This window comes from Phaseolus vulgaris, chromosome 1 (assembly GCF_051622355.1).
Source record: "Phaseolus vulgaris cultivar YP4 chromosome 1, ASM5162235v1, whole genome shotgun sequence".
Taxonomy (NCBI): domain Eukaryota; kingdom Viridiplantae; phylum Streptophyta; class Magnoliopsida; order Fabales; family Fabaceae; genus Phaseolus; species Phaseolus vulgaris.
In genome coordinates, this window is record NC_143498.1 from 49,353,976 (window position 1) to 49,376,583 (window position 22,608).

General features: G+C 32.5%; 1 protein-coding gene and 1 long non-coding RNA gene across 6 annotated transcripts; one reads left to right on the top strand and one right to left on the bottom strand.

Annotated features, from left to right (window-relative positions):
• Positions 1 to 2,937: 2,937 nt before the first annotated feature.
• On the bottom strand, positions 2,938 to 3,507 carry LOC150029676 (uncharacterized). Its single transcript, XR_016523262.1, has 2 exons — positions 3,401 to 3,507; positions 2,938 to 3,290 (listed from the first exon to the last, which is right to left on the bottom strand). It is a non-coding gene; the product is annotated as an uncharacterized LOC150029676 (long non-coding RNA).
• Positions 3,508 to 5,886: 2,379 nt separating this feature from the next.
• On the top strand, positions 5,887 to 21,790 carry LOC137814639 (Tetratricopeptide repeat (TPR)-like superfamily protein). 5 transcript variants are annotated; one of them, XM_068617468.2, is made up of 27 exons: positions 5,887 to 6,312; positions 6,401 to 6,495; positions 6,648 to 6,750; positions 7,121 to 7,225; positions 7,391 to 7,553; positions 8,546 to 8,666; positions 8,864 to 8,932; positions 9,039 to 9,119; positions 9,248 to 9,342; positions 9,447 to 9,597; positions 10,263 to 10,349; positions 10,474 to 10,593; positions 10,673 to 10,801; positions 10,904 to 11,001; positions 11,107 to 11,230; positions 11,386 to 11,493; positions 12,293 to 12,431; positions 14,410 to 14,520; positions 14,625 to 14,749; positions 15,804 to 15,983; positions 16,089 to 16,199; positions 18,224 to 18,388; positions 18,461 to 18,619; positions 18,853 to 19,086; positions 19,446 to 19,613; positions 20,431 to 20,543; positions 20,667 to 21,790. In XM_068617468.2, exons 1-27 carry the CDS (start codon positions 6,144 to 6,146, stop codon positions 21,211 to 21,213), a joined length of 3,870 nt encoding a protein of 1,289 aa, XP_068473569.2. In that variant the 5' UTR covers positions 5,887 to 6,143; the 3' UTR covers positions 21,214 to 21,790. The 5 variants fall into 5 exon arrangements, 3 of the variants coding, with proteins under 3 accessions (XP_068473569.2, XP_090161056.1, XP_090161052.1); XR_016523263.1 differs by having other exon boundaries at positions 5,900 to 6,312; positions 19,416 to 19,613; XR_016523264.1 differs by having other exon boundaries at positions 5,900 to 6,312; positions 18,471 to 18,619.
• Positions 21,791 to 22,608: the final 818 nt, after the last annotated feature.

Consider the following 22,608-nt stretch of genomic DNA (forward strand, 5'->3'; position numbering starts at 1 on the left):
TGATAGCGGAAGCAAAACCCTCGGTAGAATCATTTCAGGTTTCTTCTTTCAACAACCAACAACTTAGATACATGAGAAGCAGATCCCACAACAAAAGTTTAGCATCCCAATCTCAATCTTTCCCTGATCCCTTAAGACTTTAAAATAGAAGTTAAACAAATCACTGCACTTTACCGACACATATATTTCCTTTTTGCTAATTATGTTATAATTAGTACATACATATGATTATTAGAAAACCTGAATGATTATCCTCTTCTCCTAATCAATTTTTTTTTTCATTTGTAGAACATGAACTCAAATTCTTGCTGAACATATATCTGAACATTGTTTCACTTGAATTAACGTAATGTTGATAACGTACGGTCACAAATGTAATTCTCTGATCTCGCTTCTTTAACAATACTAATAAAGAAAAATGAAATCAATTGATACCAAGGTTTTTTTAATCACGCCTACTAATCATTGTTCAGCTCCCTCGTGCGCTGAATAAGTTAATAATTTTTTTGGCATGAATTTTGGGAGTAGTCATGGGTTCCACTTGGTGTCCGCTTTGGCTTAATTTGTACGCTTCTTAATTAATAATTTGTGACAAATTAAACTTGTATCTGTTGTGGAAGAGAATTTTAAGAACATCTAGTTTAAACCAAGCTTGTCTTTTATACAACAAATTAACTATAAATGCTTTCTGTTTTTATTAATTTCGAAGTCGGGTTAGTTATGTCAATAATCAAGACTCAAGAAACTTGGAGGAGCATTGCTTTTGCTATGAAGCTCTGATGGATGCAGTGGTTCACGCATCTTCTTTCTTTTAACTTGATCCAAATTTTTCCGTCAATGCAGTTCAAAGTTATAAGCTATGTCAACCTAAAAGTACAGTACGCTAATTGTTCGACTGTTCTTTAAGAAAGGAGCACATGGGATTAATTTGAGTTTGCATTTTCTGAAGAAAGAATGTCTCTTGCACGATAGTACGAGTAAGAGGTTGTTATTAATTGTTATTGGTTGGATCTTGAGCTTCTCGGATCATGCAAAACCTTTAAAATACTGTACTATTATATCAATGAATAATAAATGACACTCCACCATGATGCAAACCTTACTTGTTGTGAATGAATGCTTCTCCTCTTTTCTTTTCTTTTCCTTTTCTTCTTGCTTTAATCTTTCCCATTATTAACGTAGTCAAACAATATCAAATAAAAACAACCGCAACTGCAAAAATGCAAACATCACAAGAGTTGTCTAGTAAAAATAAGCACTTTGACATGTTAGAATCATTAAAAAGAACACCAGATCGCTATAAGAAAGTCTAATAATACATTTTCGAACACATTTTTATTTAGAAAATATTAGTCTTATCCTTTCTAGAACACCATTTTTTAAGATAAATCATTAGATGGTTGTTTGGTTCGGAAAAGATTCGGGGAGCCATTAGGAAATCATATAAAAATAAAGACATTACCTCCATTTCAAAAAAATTGAAACAAATAGGTTTGTGAATTTTTTTTCTATATATTACTCATTTTTTTTATTTCTACTCTTTGGTACGAGTGAATATACCAGGAAAACTTGGTACATAATCAAGGAGATTTGGATCTAATAAGTCATTAGTCAATCCATACAAGACATATGACGTCAAGCTTTAACTCTAGATCTAAAGACGAATGAAAGTTTGTAGGTCTTTCTCCTTATATATTGTTATATATTGTTGATTTCACTTATTTTCACTCAATGAGACTTCTAATTACACACCTAATCCTCATATACTCAATATGAGGCAATACTTAAATCCTAATTGTAGTTTCACACTACCATCTAACACTATAAGAAAATGTGGTATTACCGACAAACCAATTCCATAGGTAAGGTGAAAAATCCGAAGTAATTGCATATTTTTGACGGAAAAGCAATGGTAAAGTTGTATGGAGGTAAAGTTTTATAAATTCTGTGAGTTTCATAGGAAATGCAGGTTTGTCTTCCAGTTTGACAGGCCAGACCTGCTCTACTTCATTAGTGGGGTTCATGGTCACTATGACAGAGGCACAAGATAATTATCAAGGTCTTGGATATAGAGGCAACACCGTCACCCCAATATGTAAATGACACTGCACCAAAACCACATTCAAAAAGTGGAGTTGATGAGCTGACTCCTATGAGGATAATAACAACATCCACACTTTTTGTTATGTCAGCCTTCTTCCTTTAGCTCTTTATGTTTGATTCTTGTGTATTATTAGAGTCTTAGGTTTGTGAGTACTAGTTTATTTGTTGTTTGGTAAGTGTTTGGGTGGAGAAGGGTCCACTGTGGCTGAGCTAGTCCACTCTGTTGTAAATCCAATGTTGGTGGCAATGATTGCAGCAGTTGAAAGGTGGGGACAACTAGAGGAGTATATAAAGAGAATCAGATCACAGGAAATGGTGAGGAAGGAGTAACAGACTCTGAGATCACAGGTGTGCAAAGAAGATCACTTGGATCATTTGTTGGAGATGGTGAGGTTTTCAGTTTTGAAATCATCGTCAAACAACAATGATTTGCATCCCTGTTTACAACAGGTGGAGTTCTTAAGGATAATTTTAACTACAATGTGATTGTCAGACACCAACTTCCTAACCGCCATGGTCACATTAGTCTAAACCAACCTTAATGTAGTTAGACAAAAAAGAGATGTGCACATAAAAAGGAACTGAAGAAAAATAAATTAAATGACCCAAATTTGACTTTAACTCACCATTTGTCCTTTTACTTAAAACAAATCAGTCAATTGAACTTTAGATTGGGGAAAATGAAGAAAAACACTCACGGCAACCACTCAGCAATTAACCTTTCTTTACTTTAGAAAATGACAATTATAATCACACGGTGACTATTCTCAGAACAACAACTTAAATCAAGGATACAAAAACAAAATAAAACTAATTATGAAGAAGTTCTTAATTATACCCAAATAATTAACACTTCAGCAAAAGTAAGCTTCAAACTTTATGACATAATACAAATTGAGTTTCTGTAACCTAAAGAAATTAGTAGCAATTTCGAACTTTTCTTTGAGATTGAGTTTGGTCAACATCAACAATTAATGGCCAATAAAATCATCCAACAAACAAAATTCAAAATACAGATGGGAATTGATATTAAAATGGAGTTCTTTACCTAACACAACACTTTGTACAGCAATCCAATAGACGAGAGCAGAGTAGCCAACCTTGGAACCTTTCGCTCCTTTCGTTTGGTTTCGAAGCAGTAATCCCCACAAGATTGAATAAGAAAGCTCTTGGAACATTGTAATGACCTCATATCACAAAAAATCACTGCTCTGAGAGAGTTTACAGATAAATAACATACAGACATTTCAGGGTTCTTTGATGAAGATGCACAAATATTAACGGAAAAGGTGCAAACCTCGACAACATCTCAGAAACACTTTCTCAAATATTAACGGAAAAGCTGCAAACCTCACCGACAACGGCAACCGATGACAGCGACGGATGCAAGCACTTAATTTTTTCTCATGATAAAAGAATTAGGATAGATAATAAGAGAGTAATTTTATATATTTTAATTTGTTTTTATTAAAAAAAAAACTCTTAACATATAATGAAGGAAAAATTCATAATTTTGGATGTCTTTGGATTGGGAAGGCGTAGGGAGATTTCTGAGAATGAATATGTGGGTATTTGAGGATATTTTAAGAAAGTTTGTGAGTTATGATATTTTGAGACTTCTTTTAAATGGTACGCAGACAGTGATATAATACATATAACACTTACATAATACATAACATTTACAAATATATATAACTGTAAAGTGTCTAATTTAAAAAATATTTGTTGAATTTTTAACAATTTTAACACGGATTTAATAAAATTTTAAAAAATATATTTTTTTTAATTTTTTAAAAACTCAAATTTATTGTATAGATTTTTATTATGATTATAAAAATAAGAAAAAAATCATTTTGAACTAACCATAAAAAAACATGTTTTTGCTATAAAAAAATATGAAACATATTTATGCACATAAATCTTTATTGTCAATTTATATAATTTATAATTATATAATATATAGATTTGTGTCCTTATATTCTACATTTTAGAGATTATACGTACTCATTATCCGTGTCGGTGTGTAGTGTCGATGATACATAGTTTGTGAGTAGGGTGATGGTTGTGAAGAAATTTTGATTTTATATAAAGGTGTAAAATATAACTTTACAAATTTACCCTTACCTATTAAAAAAATTTAATAATAAAATGAGTTTTTGTTTAAAAATGAAAACCTTCACATATTTAGTAGATTTCAAAATTATAATTAAAAAATAAATATATATTAAATATAAATAGGTATAATTTAAAAATTATAATTAAAAAAATATGTATTTAATAAATTAAATAAAAACAGAATTTCAAGTAATTTCTTAAAAATATTAAACATGTGCTATAATATTGAAAAATAAATCTATTCTTATATAAATAATTATTTTTAATATTAAAAATCCTATAGTAACAAAAAAATAATAAAAAAATAAAAAATAATATAATTAACAATAAAAAAATTCATAAAAATTATAAAATAAATTACAACTCATAAACATAATAATTATAAAAAAAATTAATATAAACTCAAGAAGTTAAATAAAAACAAAACTTTAAATAATTTATTAAAATATTAAATATATACTATAAAATTAAAAAATAAATCATCATCTTATATAAATAAAAAGTATTATTTTTTTAATATTATAAAACCTCACATTAATTTAATATAAAAAATACTACAACAAAAAAAATTAACATAACTAATCATAGTAGTGATATAATTCAATAATTAATTATTATTATTTTATTTTATCAAATGTTAGTTAAATTTATTTAATAACTAATATATAACTAATATTTATAATGAATTGTAGTTTTTATTAATATATAACGTAAAAATACGTGAAAATATATTAAAATAAAAATAAAAATTATGTGTTGTAACTTTATTTTTATGGATTGTTTGAGTATATCATAAATTATAAAGTCATAATCTATTATAAACTATAGGAATTAATAAAATTTTAAAAAGAGTAAATAGAAGAAAATGATTACTATTTCGATAATCAACACAATTATTTAAAGACTTTGATAAACAATATAATTAATTGCGAATTTATATGAATATTTTGAATATGAATTAAAGATGATTGTTTGAAATAAGATGAAATATATTAATGTCTTAATTAATAATTTATATTTGTTGTATAATATTTCATTACAATTAACTTGTATGTGCCTTATTTGTCTTAATCAGTATTTTATTAAAACTAGTTGTTAAATTTATATAAACACTTATTATGTAACTGCCTTAATTGAAACTCGACAATAAAACTCCTTGTAAACTTCTTTATAGGAGTAAAGCCTTATACTATAGTACATCTTAACACAAAGTTTACAAAGTTTACAATATTAGTATATATTTATATATTTTGTTTATTATATTGTCAACGGTGTTGCATAAATAGTCAGGATTTAAATTTGAGAACAAATATAAACCAATGCAATTGATTGTTTGTTATTCCAAGGAATTCATTAATTCTGCTTATAACCTCAGTAAGAATATTAATTTTGCAAAATTTTGAGTTAATGAATGTAATTTACTTAAAAAAATACATAAATATAATTTTTGTAGACATTATATATAATTTATTTATTTATCAATTCGTATTCTCTTAAGTTTCATTTCAAACTATTTTAGTTCTCTTGAGGAATGAGTAAAATTTTACTAAATATTGCTTTTAGGAAAAATTGAACTCGTAGAATGTCCAAACAATTGGTTATGTAAAAAAAAAAATCCATTTTTTTTTACAAATGTTTATATAAAAATTATAAATGCATTTATTTGTTATTACTAATCTTTGCCTGGACTCTGGTAGACGACGTCGTAGAAGGCAAAGGCAACTTCCTCTGGAGACTGAACTGTGTGTGGGTTCCCCGTTTGTCGTTTGTCCTTACTCCCCAAATTCCAATCGCATCTTGACGGCAGAGATCGGATCTGCTCTGCATCTCTCTCAGACCGACACGAGAAAGAGTGAGGCGACTCCACCACATCGCAGTGCCGGCGAGCTGCGAATAACCTGCCAAAGGAGAATATCCATTATACGATGGCGACGATAGATCCGTTGATGACGCCGCTGGGGCAAATGCTATTGGAGGAGATCACTCCGGTGGTGATGCTTATTTCAACTCCTTCTGTCGAAGAAGCTTCCCTCAAGAACGGCCTCTCCTTCCTCCAGACGCTAACGCCGTTCTGCTCCTTCGACAACATCGACGGTAATCTCGTTCTCCGCATCCAATCCTTTTTAATTCATTATCCGCTACGCCTTCTCACTCCTCACCAGCATTGTACCACATCGTGCAGTGCCTGTTAGGACTGCCAGTGACCAACCCTATCGCCTTCACAAGTTCAAATTACGCTTGTTCTACGCCTCCGATGTGAAGAGGCCCGATTTGAAGGTAATTAACTGCTCGCGCGTTCTCTTATCAATGCCGGCCATCGCTTCATCCATGTTTTGGATGTGCTTGATTCGTAGATTTTTTTGAATGTTCCGTGCTTTGTTTGATGTTTAGGATTTATCATGTGTTGTGTATCCGTATCTTTTTACTAGGTAGCTAAAGAGCAATTGAAGCAAGTTATCACGGAGGCAGGGGAGAAAGAGTTTCCTGACTCGAGTTCTGATTTGCCGGAAATTAATCTTGAACTTTCCTCGAGTAAGTGACTTCACTGTATCTAATTGTTTTTTGTTTTGTATGTTCATATACGTGCCTTCACATGGTAAAACAATTAGATTTAATAGTTTAGTTTATATGTGGATGAATGCGCGGCTATACATCGAATAGTTAATGTTTATTTTGAATTGCTTGGGCTTGGAATTCAGCTGAGCTCGGGTACTGGGTTTTTCAGTTTGATTAAACTGCGGACATGATATATTTCAATAATTTAATTGAACAAAACAAAGCTTGAGGTAATATTAGTGCTATACTGCTATAATAGGCTTCACTTGGGCTGGAATGGTGATGCCAAGGTAGTTTAGTTCTGTCATTGTCTAAGACCTGGTTTGGTTGACAAATATTTTTGTAGGTTCTGAATACCAAAATACACCATCTTGGTTTCGGTTTCTCAATAAAGAGCTTGTTCGTGTGGCTTCCTTTTCAGACCATGAAGCTTTTGACCATCCCGTGATATGTAAGATTTGGAATCAGTTAGAGCTCTTATTCTTTTGTGTTGGAATTTTCTCATACATAGTATAATAGTATCTCTACATAATTTGATGTTGAATTTTTCTTCTACTTTCTGTCTTCTGAATGTATCTTTTCGAATATATTTGTCTTTCCTCTGAATAATTTGCAGGTCTTCTAGCTGTCTCTTCTAAGGATGAGCAACCTATTAACAGATTTGTTGAATTTTTTAATACCGATAAGCTTCCTTCCCTTTTTAATGATGGTGCAATGGATCCAAAAATTTCAAAGCATTACTTGTTAGTGCATGATAATCAAGATGGTCCTGCAGACAGGTATAAATGATGCTGCCTTTTTTGTTTGAGAAGCTTTTTAAGTGTGCATATACTTAGAACATGCACTGGTTGATAGTTACTTCACGATCTTAAATAATCTCCATGTTTTTTTTCTATTTTAGCCATCTTGCTTGCTCCTATGTGTGTCCCCAACATTTTATAGTATTGGCCCCAAATATTTAAGTTACAAATTTGTGGTATGACATCTCCCATCTTTACTTCCAAGTCATATTCCCCTTGTCTCTTGCCAAAATTATTGTTAGCCATATAGTTTATCTTATTCATACTTAGGTGAAAACCTTTTGTTTCCAAAATTTGTCTCCAAAGCTCAAGTTTAAAGGTAATCACCTCCTTTCATTCCTCAATCAAAATCATGTTATCTGCAAAAAGCATGCAATTAGGGATAGTCTTTTGTATTGTTCTTGGTATCTAGAACCAAAACTGGATTACTTAAGGATGATTAGACTAGGACTTAAAGATGAGCCTTAATGTAATCCTATCTCAATAAGAAAGTCTTTAGTCTCAACTTTTGGAGTTCTCACACCAGTTTGGATATAATAAGCCATGCATATGAACTAATTTTTCTTCCAAAGTATCCCATAACACTTCCCTGCTCTTGATCACAAGCTTTTTCTAGTTTAATAAAAACCATATGTAAGTCTCTTTCTTCTGCAGTAACTTTCTATCAACCCCCATAAAAGATGAATGCCTTCTTCTGCTGTAGACTTTCTTGGCAAAAAACCAAATTCATTCTTTGCAATTCTTGTTTCTTTTCTTAATCTATGCTCAACCACTTCTCAAAATTTCATAGTGCGAGTGTGAGCATTGAAACTGAAAAAATGTTTTATTAAGGAAAGAGAACGAAAATTTGGAAGTTGTTTGCTGCAACTTGATGCAATCTCGGGTCGTCTCTATTCATTAATTTGCTTTGGAAAGATATATAGTTATATGTAGTTTTAGACTTATTTGAGTTGCTTATTCTTCTTCAACAGAGCAAGTAGAATATTGACAGAAATGAGGAGTACTTTTGGTACAAACGATTGTTCGTTGCTTTGTATTAATTCTTCTGTGGATGCTCCATTCAAACATCAAGATAATCCTTGGGCTTCATATGTAAGTTTGTTTGGCGAGGACTTGTAGCTTCTTCTTTTCCAGAATAAAACAAGTTGATTATTTAGTTCATCTTCCTTGCCTCATGCTTTTTCCTTTTTCTTGTGTTCTGGAGCCTATGTTAAAAATTATATAAAATTTTGGTTCTGTTGATATGAAAGTAAGCAATTTAGGCTGTTGTCTCCTGAAATCTGTGACAGATAACTGATTCCTCATCTACTCCCAGTCAAGGTCTTGGTTGCTTTCTTAACATGGATGATATTGATGAGGTATTTGGCTTTTGCTACCAGAAAGGCTGTTAGATTCATTATATTGGATTTATGCTTACATCATACCTGCATTTTTTTCCTACCTATTTTTGTTGCCTGCGTACAGATTAAAGTTCTAATGCAAGATTTATCATCTAAGCACATCATTCCAAGTATGGAGCAAAAAATTCGTATACTCAACCAACAGGTTTGTTATGTTTAGCCCCTTTTTGAATTCATGGTTTTTGAATTTGTTAATCCAGACCCTAGATTAATTAGTTTGACCTATATTCTGATTGTCCTTCACTTTTTTCTTTATTATTTTCTTTTGTTTAGGTTTCTGCAACACGGAAAGGGTTTAAAAATCAAATAAAAAATTTATGGTGGAGAAAAGGGAAAGAAGACGGTGCAGATTCTCTCAGTGGTCCTGCGTATGTTAAATTTATTTATATCTTATGATAGAATATACACATATGCTATGTATAATTCAATTTCTGGCATTTTTCTAATATGGTTTTGGTTTTCATTGTTGAAGGTATAACTTTAATTCCATTGAATCCCAGATTCGAGTTTTGGGTGATTATGCTTTCATGTTACGAGATTATGAACTTGCCTTGTCAAATTATCGCCTAATTTCCACAGATTACAAGATTGATAAAGCCTGGAAGCGCTATGCTGGTGTGCAGGTAGTTATTATTATTATCTTTTATATTCCAAATGGAAAGGGCTTTCAGATGATGATGCATGGTTGGTTAGATGTTTTCACATTAGATTAGTTTTTTTTTTTTGTGGAGAAGCAGTGGAAGGATGTTGAATTGGATTCAATTTCTTCCCTTGGTAATAAAGAGTTATTTCAGAAGAATGATTTATTTCTATCATTTATCTTCTACCCATTTTGAATTTTTATTACCCTATTGTCATGTTCTTACTGAAGGATTTATTTATTTTTCTTAAAGCATGAAACATTGAAAGGCTGGTAATATTGTTGATGAGATACTCTACATGGCTCATTGCTTGTCGTTTTGGATTAAAGTCAAAATAATCTTATTGACTTCTAAGTAAAAGTTACATTACAATAAGGGTTTCAGATGAACTTCATGCCTTGCATTAGTCATGCTTATTGTTAAAGATGTTCTTTGACATTTTTGTTTTATTGTAGTTCTTCTTATTAGCATTTACCATTTCATTATCTGAAGTAAAAATAAAAGAATTTTAAGAACAAACCCTTTTTGAATTGTTCCTTTTCCTAGTGTTGTAGTTCCTTAACATTGTTTTTTTTCAATACATAAGTTTTCAGATGGTAGAATGTTCTGAAATACATCACTCTCTGTTTCTCTACTTTATTTTTCAGGAAATGATGGGACTTACTTACTTCATATTGGATCAATCAAGAAAGGAAGCCGAATATTGCATGGAAAACGCTTTTAACACATATTTAGTATGTATGGTTTATGTTGGATCATGAGAAAGATTGAGTAACGTTTTTTTTCTTCTAAAAAGGCTCTGTTACTGGTATATACCATTCACATTCTCTTTTTGATCAATTAACTTAACATGTTCAGAAGCTTGGATCATTGGGTCAGCTAAATGCAACACGATGTGGTCTGTGGTGGATAGGAATGTTAAAGGCACGTGATCAATATAAGGAGGCAGCTACTGTTTATTTTCGTATTTGTGGTGAGGTAGTGTTTTTTTCAGAAAATAAAAAAAATTATAATTTGTGATTATTGTTTTCCGCTGTTGACCAATTTGTTGTCTTAGGATATCCTACATTCTGCTGTGATGCTTGAACAAGCATCATACTGCTACTTGTTGTCTAAACCCTCCATGTTACGCAAATATGGATTTCATGTAGTGCTTTCCGGTGAGCAGTATAAAAAGTGTGACCAGGTACATTGGAATATCAACAATATGCAGACACTCCCCATACCAATTTAATAATGTATTTTTTTCCCTGCTAATTTTTTTTATCTTTGACCTTGACATGCTCAGATTAAACATGCAATTCGAACCTACCGATGTGCTCTTTCTGTTTTTAGAGGAACTACTTGGAGTTACATCAATGATCATGTTCATTTCCATATAGGACAGTAAGTTAGACTAGGTTCATTTCCATATTCTATTGTGATTTTCTTTTATCAAGAAGCATGTCCTCTACATGCTTTGAACTTTCTTAATTGAGATGGTTGTTTTAGGTGGTACGCTTCTCTTGGGATGTATGACGTGGCTGTCAAGCATATGACAGAAATCTTGTCCTGTAGCCACCAGTCCAAGACAACACAGGAATTATTCCTAGGCGACTTTCTTCAAATTGTGGAGGTGCTAGTGCTTTTTTAATATTTTCTGAAATTTTGTTTATAATTCCTAAAATAGTTTGCTTTTAACAAAACTATAATTTCAGTGTTTTTTGTATCTCGATGCTAGGACAGAAGCTAATTAATTTGACAGTTGTCTTAATTTTTTGTTTACCGTAGAAAACTGGACGGACGTATGAGGTAACAAAGCTTCAATTGCCTGTAATCAACATCTCTACACTCAGGGTCATCTACGAAGATTTCCGGACATTTGGATCCCCTTCAGCTGTAAGTAGAATCCAATTCCATGCTTCCCCATTGTGTGAGTGAAATTGCAAGAGAGAAATATTCACAAAAATATTTACTGTTTGGGAACAATTAAGCATCTGACTAGTTAAAGATGTTCAAAAAGTTGTTAATGAGTAGCCACTTGTTGACTAGTGGGCATCTTGAGTGGTTAAGTTTTTATTCCAGTATTTCTTTTTTAATTTTACATCGTCCTTCATTTTCAGTTTTGAGGTGAATTTTTCCTTCTTTGTTCTTTGACCTCATTGAAAAGCGTGAAACACCTTATCATAATGGACTTTACCTGATTGTTAGGAACTATGGATCATATTTAAGACTAAACTACTAAAGAATCATTCTAGTCATATTGCTGTGTCCTGGCAATCTTAGCCACTTATTATGGCTAATTTATTTGATTTGCTATGAAGTTAGCTTAGATTTGCTTTGAAACAATTTAAGTAAACTACTGAGTGGGCCTCATATAACACCAATTTTAGCGCAAAATATTCTGTACTATGGAAACAATAGAATCATTCTTTTGTGACACAATCAATTCATTCAACAGAGATTAGGGCGGGCTCTGTGTATAAATCCTTGCTGAGGTGATTGCTAGCAATGAGTAGAAATTATGCTTCTCATTGTGTGGTTTGAAAAGGGTCATTTAGGATTTTGTTTTTCTTCTCTATTCAATTTTTGATATAACCATTATACCATGGGTTTTCATTGTTGTACTTGTGTTAATAGTTAATGGCTGTAGTTTGATGCTTGAAGCGTCACCTCTCTCTGGTAACTATCATTTCAGGCTAACACTAGAGAAAGCTTGTGGCGTTCTTTGGAGGAAGAAATGCTACCATCGTTCTCTGCTGCTAAGACTAATTGGTTGGAGTTGCAATCAAAGCTTATTTTAAAAAAGCACAGTCAAAATGTTTGTGTTGCAGGCGGTAAGTGGTAGAGTTTCATCTGAGATTGATAATTGAATCCTTATATTTCTTTTTATTTCACTCAAATATTTTTTCAATTCTCTTGACCCCTAACTATTAGAGGATAAAAACTTCATTTGCTGTCTTATATTTTATGTGATAGATGTTAGAGATATGATTTCATTATGTTAGAGATATATATGATTTCATAATATTAAATAGGGAGATATGATATGATTTGATAGGGAAATATCTTACCAAATATTTTATATTATTAGATATTATTTTATTCCTTATTATATCTCATGTTCATTGTGAAGAAGAATAATCATGTGTGCACATAACGCACAATTCATTTTATTCCCTTTTGATTTCTCTCTTAACATCTTGCTAGAGTAGTATAATCCTGTGACTTTTTTCTATCACTATTCCTTTCGACATGGGATCATGAGCCCAACAAGAAGGGAACTCAAATCAAGGCTTTCCATGGCGGTCCACTATTCGTAGGAGTAAATTTAGAAATTGTGTACATTTCTTGGTTTCTTTTTTTCCCTGCTGTCACTTTTTGCGCCAGATACACTATTCAGCCACCGTTACAGTTCACCTCCATGATTTTTCTTCAACATAGATGACTTTTCGGCTATCTCTTTTCAGCTGGCACTATTGTTCACCCCTTATGACTCTCAAACAAACCTTTTCCTGTGAGCTTTTTTTCCAGCTAGTTATTGTTTACCGCTGATGTTTTTCCAGTGAGTTTTGTTTACCATTGATGTGTTTCTGGCAAGTACTGTCCGATAAGTATTGTTTACCGTTGATATCGCTGTTTTTCTAGCAGGTACTGTCTATCATCAATGTTTTCTTGCGATTACTGTTGATTTCTTTCCAAGTAGTATCGTTTACTCTCAACGTTTGTCTAGGAAATACTATTTATTGCAGACAATTATCCCTGGAGTACTGTTTACTGTCTTGCCTTACCATTTTTAACAAGCTTGACTCATGATATATATTCTAGTTTGAGGAGAAGTGTTAAAGACATGATTTGAAAGAATGAAGCATATTGAATATTGAAAATTGACTGTCACTTTGATAGAGAGAAAGTCATGATTGGGAAATATCTACCAGCTTTGTCTTTATTTACTTTGTCATCTTCGACAGCCAATTGACTTGTTTGCCAAGTCTTTCAATGAGTCTTGTATTGACATATTTGTAAAAAGCTTGTCTCATATGATACATATGCTCCAACTTGATGGGGAGTGTAGAGATATATTTTAATTATGTTAGAGATATAAATTGATTATGTTAAACAGGTAGATATGATATGATTCGATAGAGAAATATCTTACCAAATATTTCACATTATTAGATATTATTTTGTTCCTTATTGGATCTCTTGTTCATTATAGATTAAGAAAATTCATGTGTGTAGAATCAAGTGGACATTAGTTTTTTAGGGTGTCCCAATCTTAAGCCTCTGACATCGTCAGGTTTTATTCTATTATGACGTAAATGATTATTAGTTGTTAACAACCCTGTGGTCTGCATTAGACCATCAGGAGTGGAACAAGGACATCTGTTGTGTTGTAAATTGTAATATTTTAAATATTGGCAATTTAAGTAGTTGAATAATACTCAGTGCTTTTGGCATGTACACGTTGTAATTATGCGTTAAATTAAAACTTGAAATAATTCCCATATTTCGTTATCCTACAATTATTGTAGAAGACAGAGCATTTAAGCAGGTCCATCGATTCCATTAGTTTAGGGAATTGAATTGAACTGTTAGTTTATGAAGTGCCTGATTTTTACTTGAAATTAATTTGAAAACTTGATGAGGGTGGGACTTTCTTGTGTAAAATCCTTCTGATATTAGTGTAAAAAATAAAAGTATGAAGAGTAGAATTTTTAAAAATTGGATCTGTTTTTATGTATTTTTAAAGTTGTTAAGGCCCTCCTTGATGTATTATTGGTGCATTGTTTATTTTTTTGCACCCATTTGCAGAATCTGTGAAGGTGACTATTGAATTTAAAAATCCTCTTCAAATCTCAATTCCCATATCTAGTGTTACACTCGTATGCAAGTATTCTGCCAGTACTGATCAAGTTATATCAAGTAAGCTATGAATGCCTGCTTATATCTTCTACCATTTTTTTTATAAATTTCTGCATTTTTTTTTATATTTATTCATTAGTAATACTCTGTTATGGGTACTACAGATGAAATTGAGTCAAGTATGGAGAAAGATAATAAGGTTGACCACTTTAGAAATATGAGCTCTGACAATTCCTCATTTATGGTATCTGAGGTTGATTTCTTACTAGGAGGTGGTGAAACAACCATGGTGAGTTTTTGTTTCAGACACAAATTATAGTATAAGAGATATTCTCTTGTCTAAAAATATGCAAATTGTGTTGCATTAAGGAAAATCGAGAAATTTATTTTCCATCTTAACTTTGTGCATATCTCCAATTAAACTGAGCTTAAGTAGAAGAATGGCACTAGACTTCTGTCGTGGAAGATGAAGATAAATTTTCCTTTTGGCAAGGTGAAAATGATGTATATCTTTTTTGTTCAGATTGTCTACCTTAAGAATACAGCGGACTAAAATATTAATTAGAAAAAGAAAAAATGATGTTCTGTTTTTTTTTATTTGATTGTAAAGTTTTAGTTTAAAATTTAGGTTGAATGGATTAATGTTAATTTGTGACTTTTAAAACCGATTATTTTGTAGAAGTTGTGTGAGAAATGAAAAGAAAAGGAGTATCAGAATAGAAAAGCTCTTGAAAATGTGTGCGTACTACAACAAAACCACAAGTGGCATACTGCACAAAGTTAGAAAGACACCCATAACACTCCAAAAACTTCCAACAGATTATTCTTTTAGAAAGTAGCTGCCTGACAATGCACATAAGAGAATGTCTTGATTTTTCCTATTTTGCTCTTGTCAGGCCAAAAATAACTAAGGTGCATATAATAAAAAATGAATGGGGTGCAATTTAGGGTTCGCTATCAAGAGCAATAGGAAAAGGATCTGCACTGTATAACTAAGTACTGAGTTTGCAGCAGGGAGGGTAGAGAAAACGTGATTTGGTTGTATCGGGTATTAGGCTAGGGAGTGAGATTGGAGAGGCTAGTCTGGGACTTTTGGGAGATCCACTGCCCAGGACATGTTCTTTTTCCATTGAATTTCCTTTTTCATCAGTCTTCAGCATTTAGGCACTGTATGATCTATTTCATCAATAATACATTGAAATTACTGTGAATTTCCATCTTCTTTTCTGCCATATTTTGGTAGCTATCTTTTTACACAAATACGTTTGCCTTTGTTATGTGTATATTCTATTTTCAAGTTATCATTTTTGCAAAATTAACATTGTGTAGTACTGGTTCTCCAGATCGAATTATCAGTTACTCCCAAGGAAGAGGGTACTCTTGAAATTATTGGTGTTAGGTGGAAACTGTCGGGAACAATCGTGGGCTTTTACAACTTTGAGTTGTGTCAACCAAAGAAGAATATAAAAGGAAGGAAAACAAAGGACTTGCCAAATGAGAAGTTTAAATTTATGGTTATTAAGGTGCTTGCTTTTATCCTTCACTTTCTCACTATTGTCTTTTTTCCACATGAATCTTGTAGTCTCTAAGTTTGGACTAAAACAGCTTTTTCCTTTCCAAACTTCCAGAGCATACCCAAGCTTCAGGGTTCCATCCACCCTTTACCTGGAAAGGCATATGCTGGAGATTTACGTCAACTTGTTTTGGAATTGAGGAATCCATCGGAGTTTCCTGTTAAGGTACTGTGTATGGAGTTAACTTGCTCTAAGAAAATTTAAACAATTTCAATAATAATTTTCCATGTGGTTGTCAAGCTACTTAATGAGCGTGATGTACTTTTAATGAGAATATTGCACAAATAAGTATGCTTAAATGATGCATAAATAATATAGAAGAATAAGTACGGTGCATGAACAATTATTACAATTTAAAAAAGGATGATTAAAGCCTTAAATATTTCTTTCCTTTGTTTCTTTTCTTTAAGTTCATTAACTTTCATTTTCTCTTTCCAAACATGTTTTCTCACTTCTTTTATTTTCCTTTCTGTTTAATACACGTTGGTCAATATGATCTCATTACCAAACAGGGGTGTCTCCCTGATGGGTAATCTGTTTTTTCTCTCTTGCAAAATTGAGTCTAGAACTCTTTAGTATTTGTCAGCTGCTAATCAGTTAGTTCAATATTAAAAGGAAACAATAATAAATTAGCAACACAGTCCTAATCACTTAGACTGACTTATCTGGACTCAAAAACTGGTTGAACGAGTCTAATCAATTTGCTGTCCTGCTTTAATTGATTATGAAGCTTATGGAATTAACCTCATCAATTAGCAACTTGGATCTGGTGAATAAGGAAGCTCCTGCTGCATAACATAATTGATTAGCATCCCCGTTGTCATTTTGAGATTTCTTGTTCCAATTTTTTCTCTGATATTCATCCTAACTTCAATGATTTAAACTATCTTTTAAGATTGGTTAGCCTCGTTCTATCAACATACTCAAGATTTTCAGAATATTACGGCAAGAAAGAAACTCAGTTTTTACTTTGTCCTCTCAGCATTGTTTGAACATCCGTAAAAGAGGTTTCTGCATACCTAATATGGGATCTGCATGCATGATCCTTAAAAGCTATTTTTTTAAATGTTTTTGGGTTCCCATAATTATAACCACTCTATTTTGATTCCTTATTGATTTTCAAATTTTTGTTATGGTATGTCAGTAGCTCAGTCAAATTCACTGCATAGCAACTACCACACAAATAGAGAACGATAACAAAGAAACCTGCAAAATATAGATGGTACAAGGTAAACAGCAAGAGGAAGAATAAGAAAGAATCACACACAAATTAATGTGGTTCAATTGAAGTGTTAATGAATTTCAATTTACATCCACGGGAGAGTTCACTAAACTTGGAGACTATAACATTACAGTTTCTCTTGCACAACAAACTCTCACTCAAGTATAAATAACTCAAACGTTAGTTTTCACTGATGATACAAATGTCTTATTTATACATCAATACCATCATAAATAACACAAGTGAAACCTGCTTAAACTAACAAGGAAGATATGTGAATAGTGCTTCTCTTTACTGAACTGGAAAGTCACTTAGATGGTTTCACCAAACAATATATGGTCTCAGTAGAAGTTAAGAGACCAGATGATCTCCTAAGACCATCGACCAAACATGATAGAATTTGTGTATCAAACCCGGATGGTCTAGCACAGTTAGCCTGTTTAGGAACCTTTAGACAAGATTTTAGCAGGTCAATCTTCACATTATTATAGGTGGAGGTGATGATGTTACCATGGTATGACATTTCATTTACACATCTTACCCTCTATCAAAGCAAGATAATGATGACTAAAGTTAGGTGTTTTCAAATAATGAGGGAGCAGAACTTGAAAAACACACAATAAGTGACAAAAACAAACAAAAAATTATATTCTAGGGACTACAAAAATATTTAAGCCAATATTTATATAGCAATCACTTCTAAAATGTGTGTGTATATATAATATGCTAATGAGAGGAAAGTATTTAGTGAAAAGAGCATTTATTATATTGAAAACACAAACTATTCAATACCTGCTATTATATAAGGATATTAAAAGACTTTTAGTAAGATGTTTTAAATGTTCTTTTACTAGTTTCCTTATTAGCATGGCCTTGTATTGGGTGAACTTCAGATCTTTCTTTCTTCCTCCTTTTTCTTTAGCACTGCTTTTTTCTTTATACATTTTCTCATTTGTGGTTTTGGCAGAATCTGAAGATGAAGATAAGTCATCCTAGGTTCCTTATAATTGGGAAGCAGGAAACTGTGATGTCAGAGTTTCCTGCATGTTTAAGAAAGAAGACAGATTCAGTACAAAGTGATCTGCATGCTAATCCTAATATCACGTCTAACACTGTTTTTTTGTTTCCAGAGGTCAGTATTGTTATTTCTTTCATATTTGGCTCCTGTTAACTCCTTGATCACATGATTTACACTTCCTTTCAGGGTACATCAGTTCAAGGTGAAACACCCTTCTTGTGGCCTCTTTGGTTTAGGGCTGCTGTTCCAGGTGATATATCTCTTTGCATGAGCATATATTATGAGATGGGAGATGTATCAAGTATCATCAAGTATCGCACTCTTCGCTTGCATTACAATGTGCAGGTTAGCGTAATGAATGCTGAAGAAAACTTTTGGGCTTCACTGGTTTTATTTTCTTTATATTGTAACCTGTTTTTTATTGTTTGGTGGCTGGAAAAAATAATTGAATGATTGTGTTAGTGTGATTTTTTGCTGCGTTGTGAATTAAAAAAAAAAACAGTTAAATGGTTCATTTTTTGTATATGCATGGCATAGAATCTTGTTAATTCGCAAGTACCAAATTTTGGTCGTTGCAGGTATTACCATCATTGGATGTCTCCTTTCAAATCTTTCCTTTCCGATCAAGCTTAGAAGAATTTCTTGTTCGATTGGATGTTGTTAATAAGACTAGCTCAGAAAGTTTCCAAGTATGTCAGTTGTCATCAGTTGGTCACCAGTGGGAAATCTCATTAGTTCAAGCTCCGGATAGTATTTTTCCTTCACAATCATTGATGGCTGGTCAAGCAATATCATGTTTCTTTACACTAAAGGTTTGTCTGAAGTGATTTATGTGTGAAAACTTTTATTTCAAATGCAAGTTAGTATTCAAACCTAATATGAATTTCTCAATCCAGCATAAAAGCTATATTTTCACTTCTACTCAAACATGCTTTTAGGTCCAAACTTGACTTTAACTTCATGCAAACCAAACATTTTTTTATAAAACCCTGTTTATATTTTTCCAACTCGTGTGGGTAGTTCTAACCCCACAAAATGTTATTAGTGTTATTCTATTATGTATCCTCTGTTTATGTGCTTGTACTAAATGTCGTTACTTGTTGGAATCTGTGTGCTTGTTGTGTATGTGTGATTATTACAGTTGCTGAATTAGGTTATTCTTTGCCCTCAGAAATCAAGGAGGCTTCCGACATTTGGGGACAACATGTCCACATTGCCTGTCAGAAGTAATGCAAGATTGGTACCCCAAAGTATTGAAGATATAGTTTATGATATAAACAGTGCACCTTTGGTCAATTTCCATCATTATGAAAGATTGCAGCAGGAAGTTTCATACAAGGTAGATGTTTATTTTGTTTTCACGTGAGTCCAACCAAAGTGTATCTTTTTTGTAATTTGAATTCCATATCATTTAGGGTATGTTTGATTGTGCTGGTGAAAGTGGGAGGGTAGAAAGCAAATGATGGCATAAAAATATTTTTTAACCAAATGTATTTTATTATATTTTTTTATGCCCTTTTAGGGTACTAATCCAGAGTAAAGTGATATTCTCTGCATATTTTCCGGCTTCTCAAGCTCATACACTTTTTCCATTACCATATTCTCTTAAATACCATACACCTTTTAAATGATTTTCCTTGGCTATAAATATACATTGGGATATATTTATCTTCTTCCCTTCTAAGCCCATGGTTGCTTTAATGATACTGGCATATCTGATTTGCTTGGATTGGGTCGTGCTACTGCACTCATAATTTCTTTGCTTCCTTACCTTTTGTTTTAATTATTTTTCTGTCATACATGTTTTTTTCATTCTATTCGATCAGTTGAGGCTTTTAACTTTCAAGTAGGACTGACTAACCAAGTATCAAAATCTCAATTAGCTATGAGAATATTTTTATCTATTTTTCATATTTTACTAGATTTCACTTTATCTTTTGTTGGTTAATTAACTAGGAAGATAGATAAGATATTTCAATTAGTACTAATATAAGTTTTTTTTATATTTCACTTTGACTGCCACAGGCATAGGTTGTAGGACAAATTTGTTTGCCAGTGTCATAGGACATTTACTATTGACTGTTACAAAAGTCTTGTCACTGTTTATTGTTTTTCTCTCCTTTTACTGATACGAGCTTCATCTGTTTTTATGGTAGGGTGACTTAAATACCGTTGATTTTGTATTAATCTCTTGCCCATTCAAGAGTAGCGACGATCCAGGTTTCTCTAATCCTTCGTCTGTAATGTCCCATCACGCGTGCCACTTCAGGTATGTTTCTTCCACACATAATACTTCTAATTTTGACTTTATGATAAATTTTAAATTTCCATGTGTATGTTATTTACTAGTCTTTTGGTGGCATTATCTTTATAAGTTTCTGTTTTCTGCTAGTACTGCTAGCACGGGCCCTATTTCGTGGCTAGTGGATGGACCTCAAACCATGCATCATGACTTCTCTGCATCGTTCTGTGAAATAAGTATGAAGATGCACATTCACAATTCATCTGGTGCCACCGCTTTTGTACGCATTGACACCTTAGATTCAGCTGGTAATGGTGGACATATGAACAGTGTAAATGTGGTTCAATCTGCAACTACTGATAACCAAGCTGGATGGCACGATATCACCCCAGTGAATGAACTCAAAGTCACATCAAATGCTCTTGAAACCCAACCAGGAAAGGCACTATCATTGGAAAGTGCCTCCTCATATATTTGGTCTGGATCAAGCTCAACCCACCTCCACATTGAGGCTATGTCCTCGGCAGAAATTCCTCTTCAGATCTGTGTATTCTCTCCTGGGACATATGACCTGTCAAATTATGTTTTGAATTGGAAACTTCCATCCAATGGACAGGGAGATAGGGATGAAAAGAAGCAGCATTCAGGCCAGTGCCAAGGGTATAAATACTATCTTACCGTGCTCCAGTCCACTTGAGAAGTTTGTAAATGTTTTGCTGTTTGTTTATCTCATGCTAGAATTGAGATGAGTTGTAGCCGGGGGGCTGTATATATTGTATACGTTTCCATGTATTGTTAAAATGTCGTTAGGAACTAGGAACACTGTAAAAGTTCGGTGGATAAAGTGGTAAACTCAACTTTTTTATCCGAACAATAACGACGATGGCAACATACAATTCATCCAACAGACTGGCTGGCGTATTTGGACTGGCCAAGTTTGAGAAAGAAAGTTATATAAGTACTTTTACCAAGACCATCTTTAATTTTTTGCATGCCTCACTGTTAAGTTGGGATGGATGGAATTGCAGAGTGGACACAGCAGAGGTAATCGAATGATAGTTTTTCATCCCTTACCCATCTAGGCGGCGTACAAGCGTCACCAGCGCAAGAAGTGATTGCACTTGCACCAAATGTTTTAAGCGTACTTCGACGAGGATGGGAGCAATTCTTCTTTCTATTGTTTCTACACATGAACCAAGCAGTTCAGATTGCTTAGTTTTATGTAAAAAAAGAGGATATGGCATTTTATTGTTATAATAACTTGATTTCTTTAATTCAGAGTTAACACAAGTTTCGAATCGCATTACCTTTAAGCCGAACTCAATTGCAGAGGTTAATTGCATTTCTCATGAATTTGAGTGAGAAGTAGGCTTGCCTTGTTGGAGCTGAAAAGGAAAATGCATACTATGATATCATTTTGCGAAAGATAGTCACTACTTTATCATCATCATCATTCAAATTATAATATATCACTTTTATGAATTTGAGTTAGAGAAGTAGGCTTGCCTTTTTGGGGCTGAAAAAGAAAAAAAAGAAAATACTTACTATCATATCATTTTTTTCAGTTTAACTTTTGTTATTGTTCATTAAGGCAGGACGGGTAATCTTTAAGGTAATATGTGTGATACATAGGTTATCCTTTATCCTTCATTGCTTCAGTGAGGTGAAGTGCCCAAAGAAAAATTCTCCAGTGGGTTTTTTTCAATCGAAATAAGTGAAATGTGGGTTAAAAATTTCATAATTTGATCATGTTAGAAGTTATTTCATGATCTATTATAAAAAAATCTATATAATAAACATAAAATAAAATAATATTATAATAAAAAATATTCCTTTTATTATAAACTACTTTTATTCTCTTCTTATCTTTTTTTTTTCAATTCTTCATTTTATATTGTATTTGAAACAAAATATTAACGAATTATAATAGAGAATCCTTTCATTGATATAATAGACTTCCATTTAGTATATTCTTAGAATTCTTTATTGATAGGTATAATCTACCTATGTATCGTTTTTGTTAATATATGAATTTTGGTCTAATCCTCTATATTTTTGTATTTTCTTTCTTTTTCTTTTTTTTAATAATACT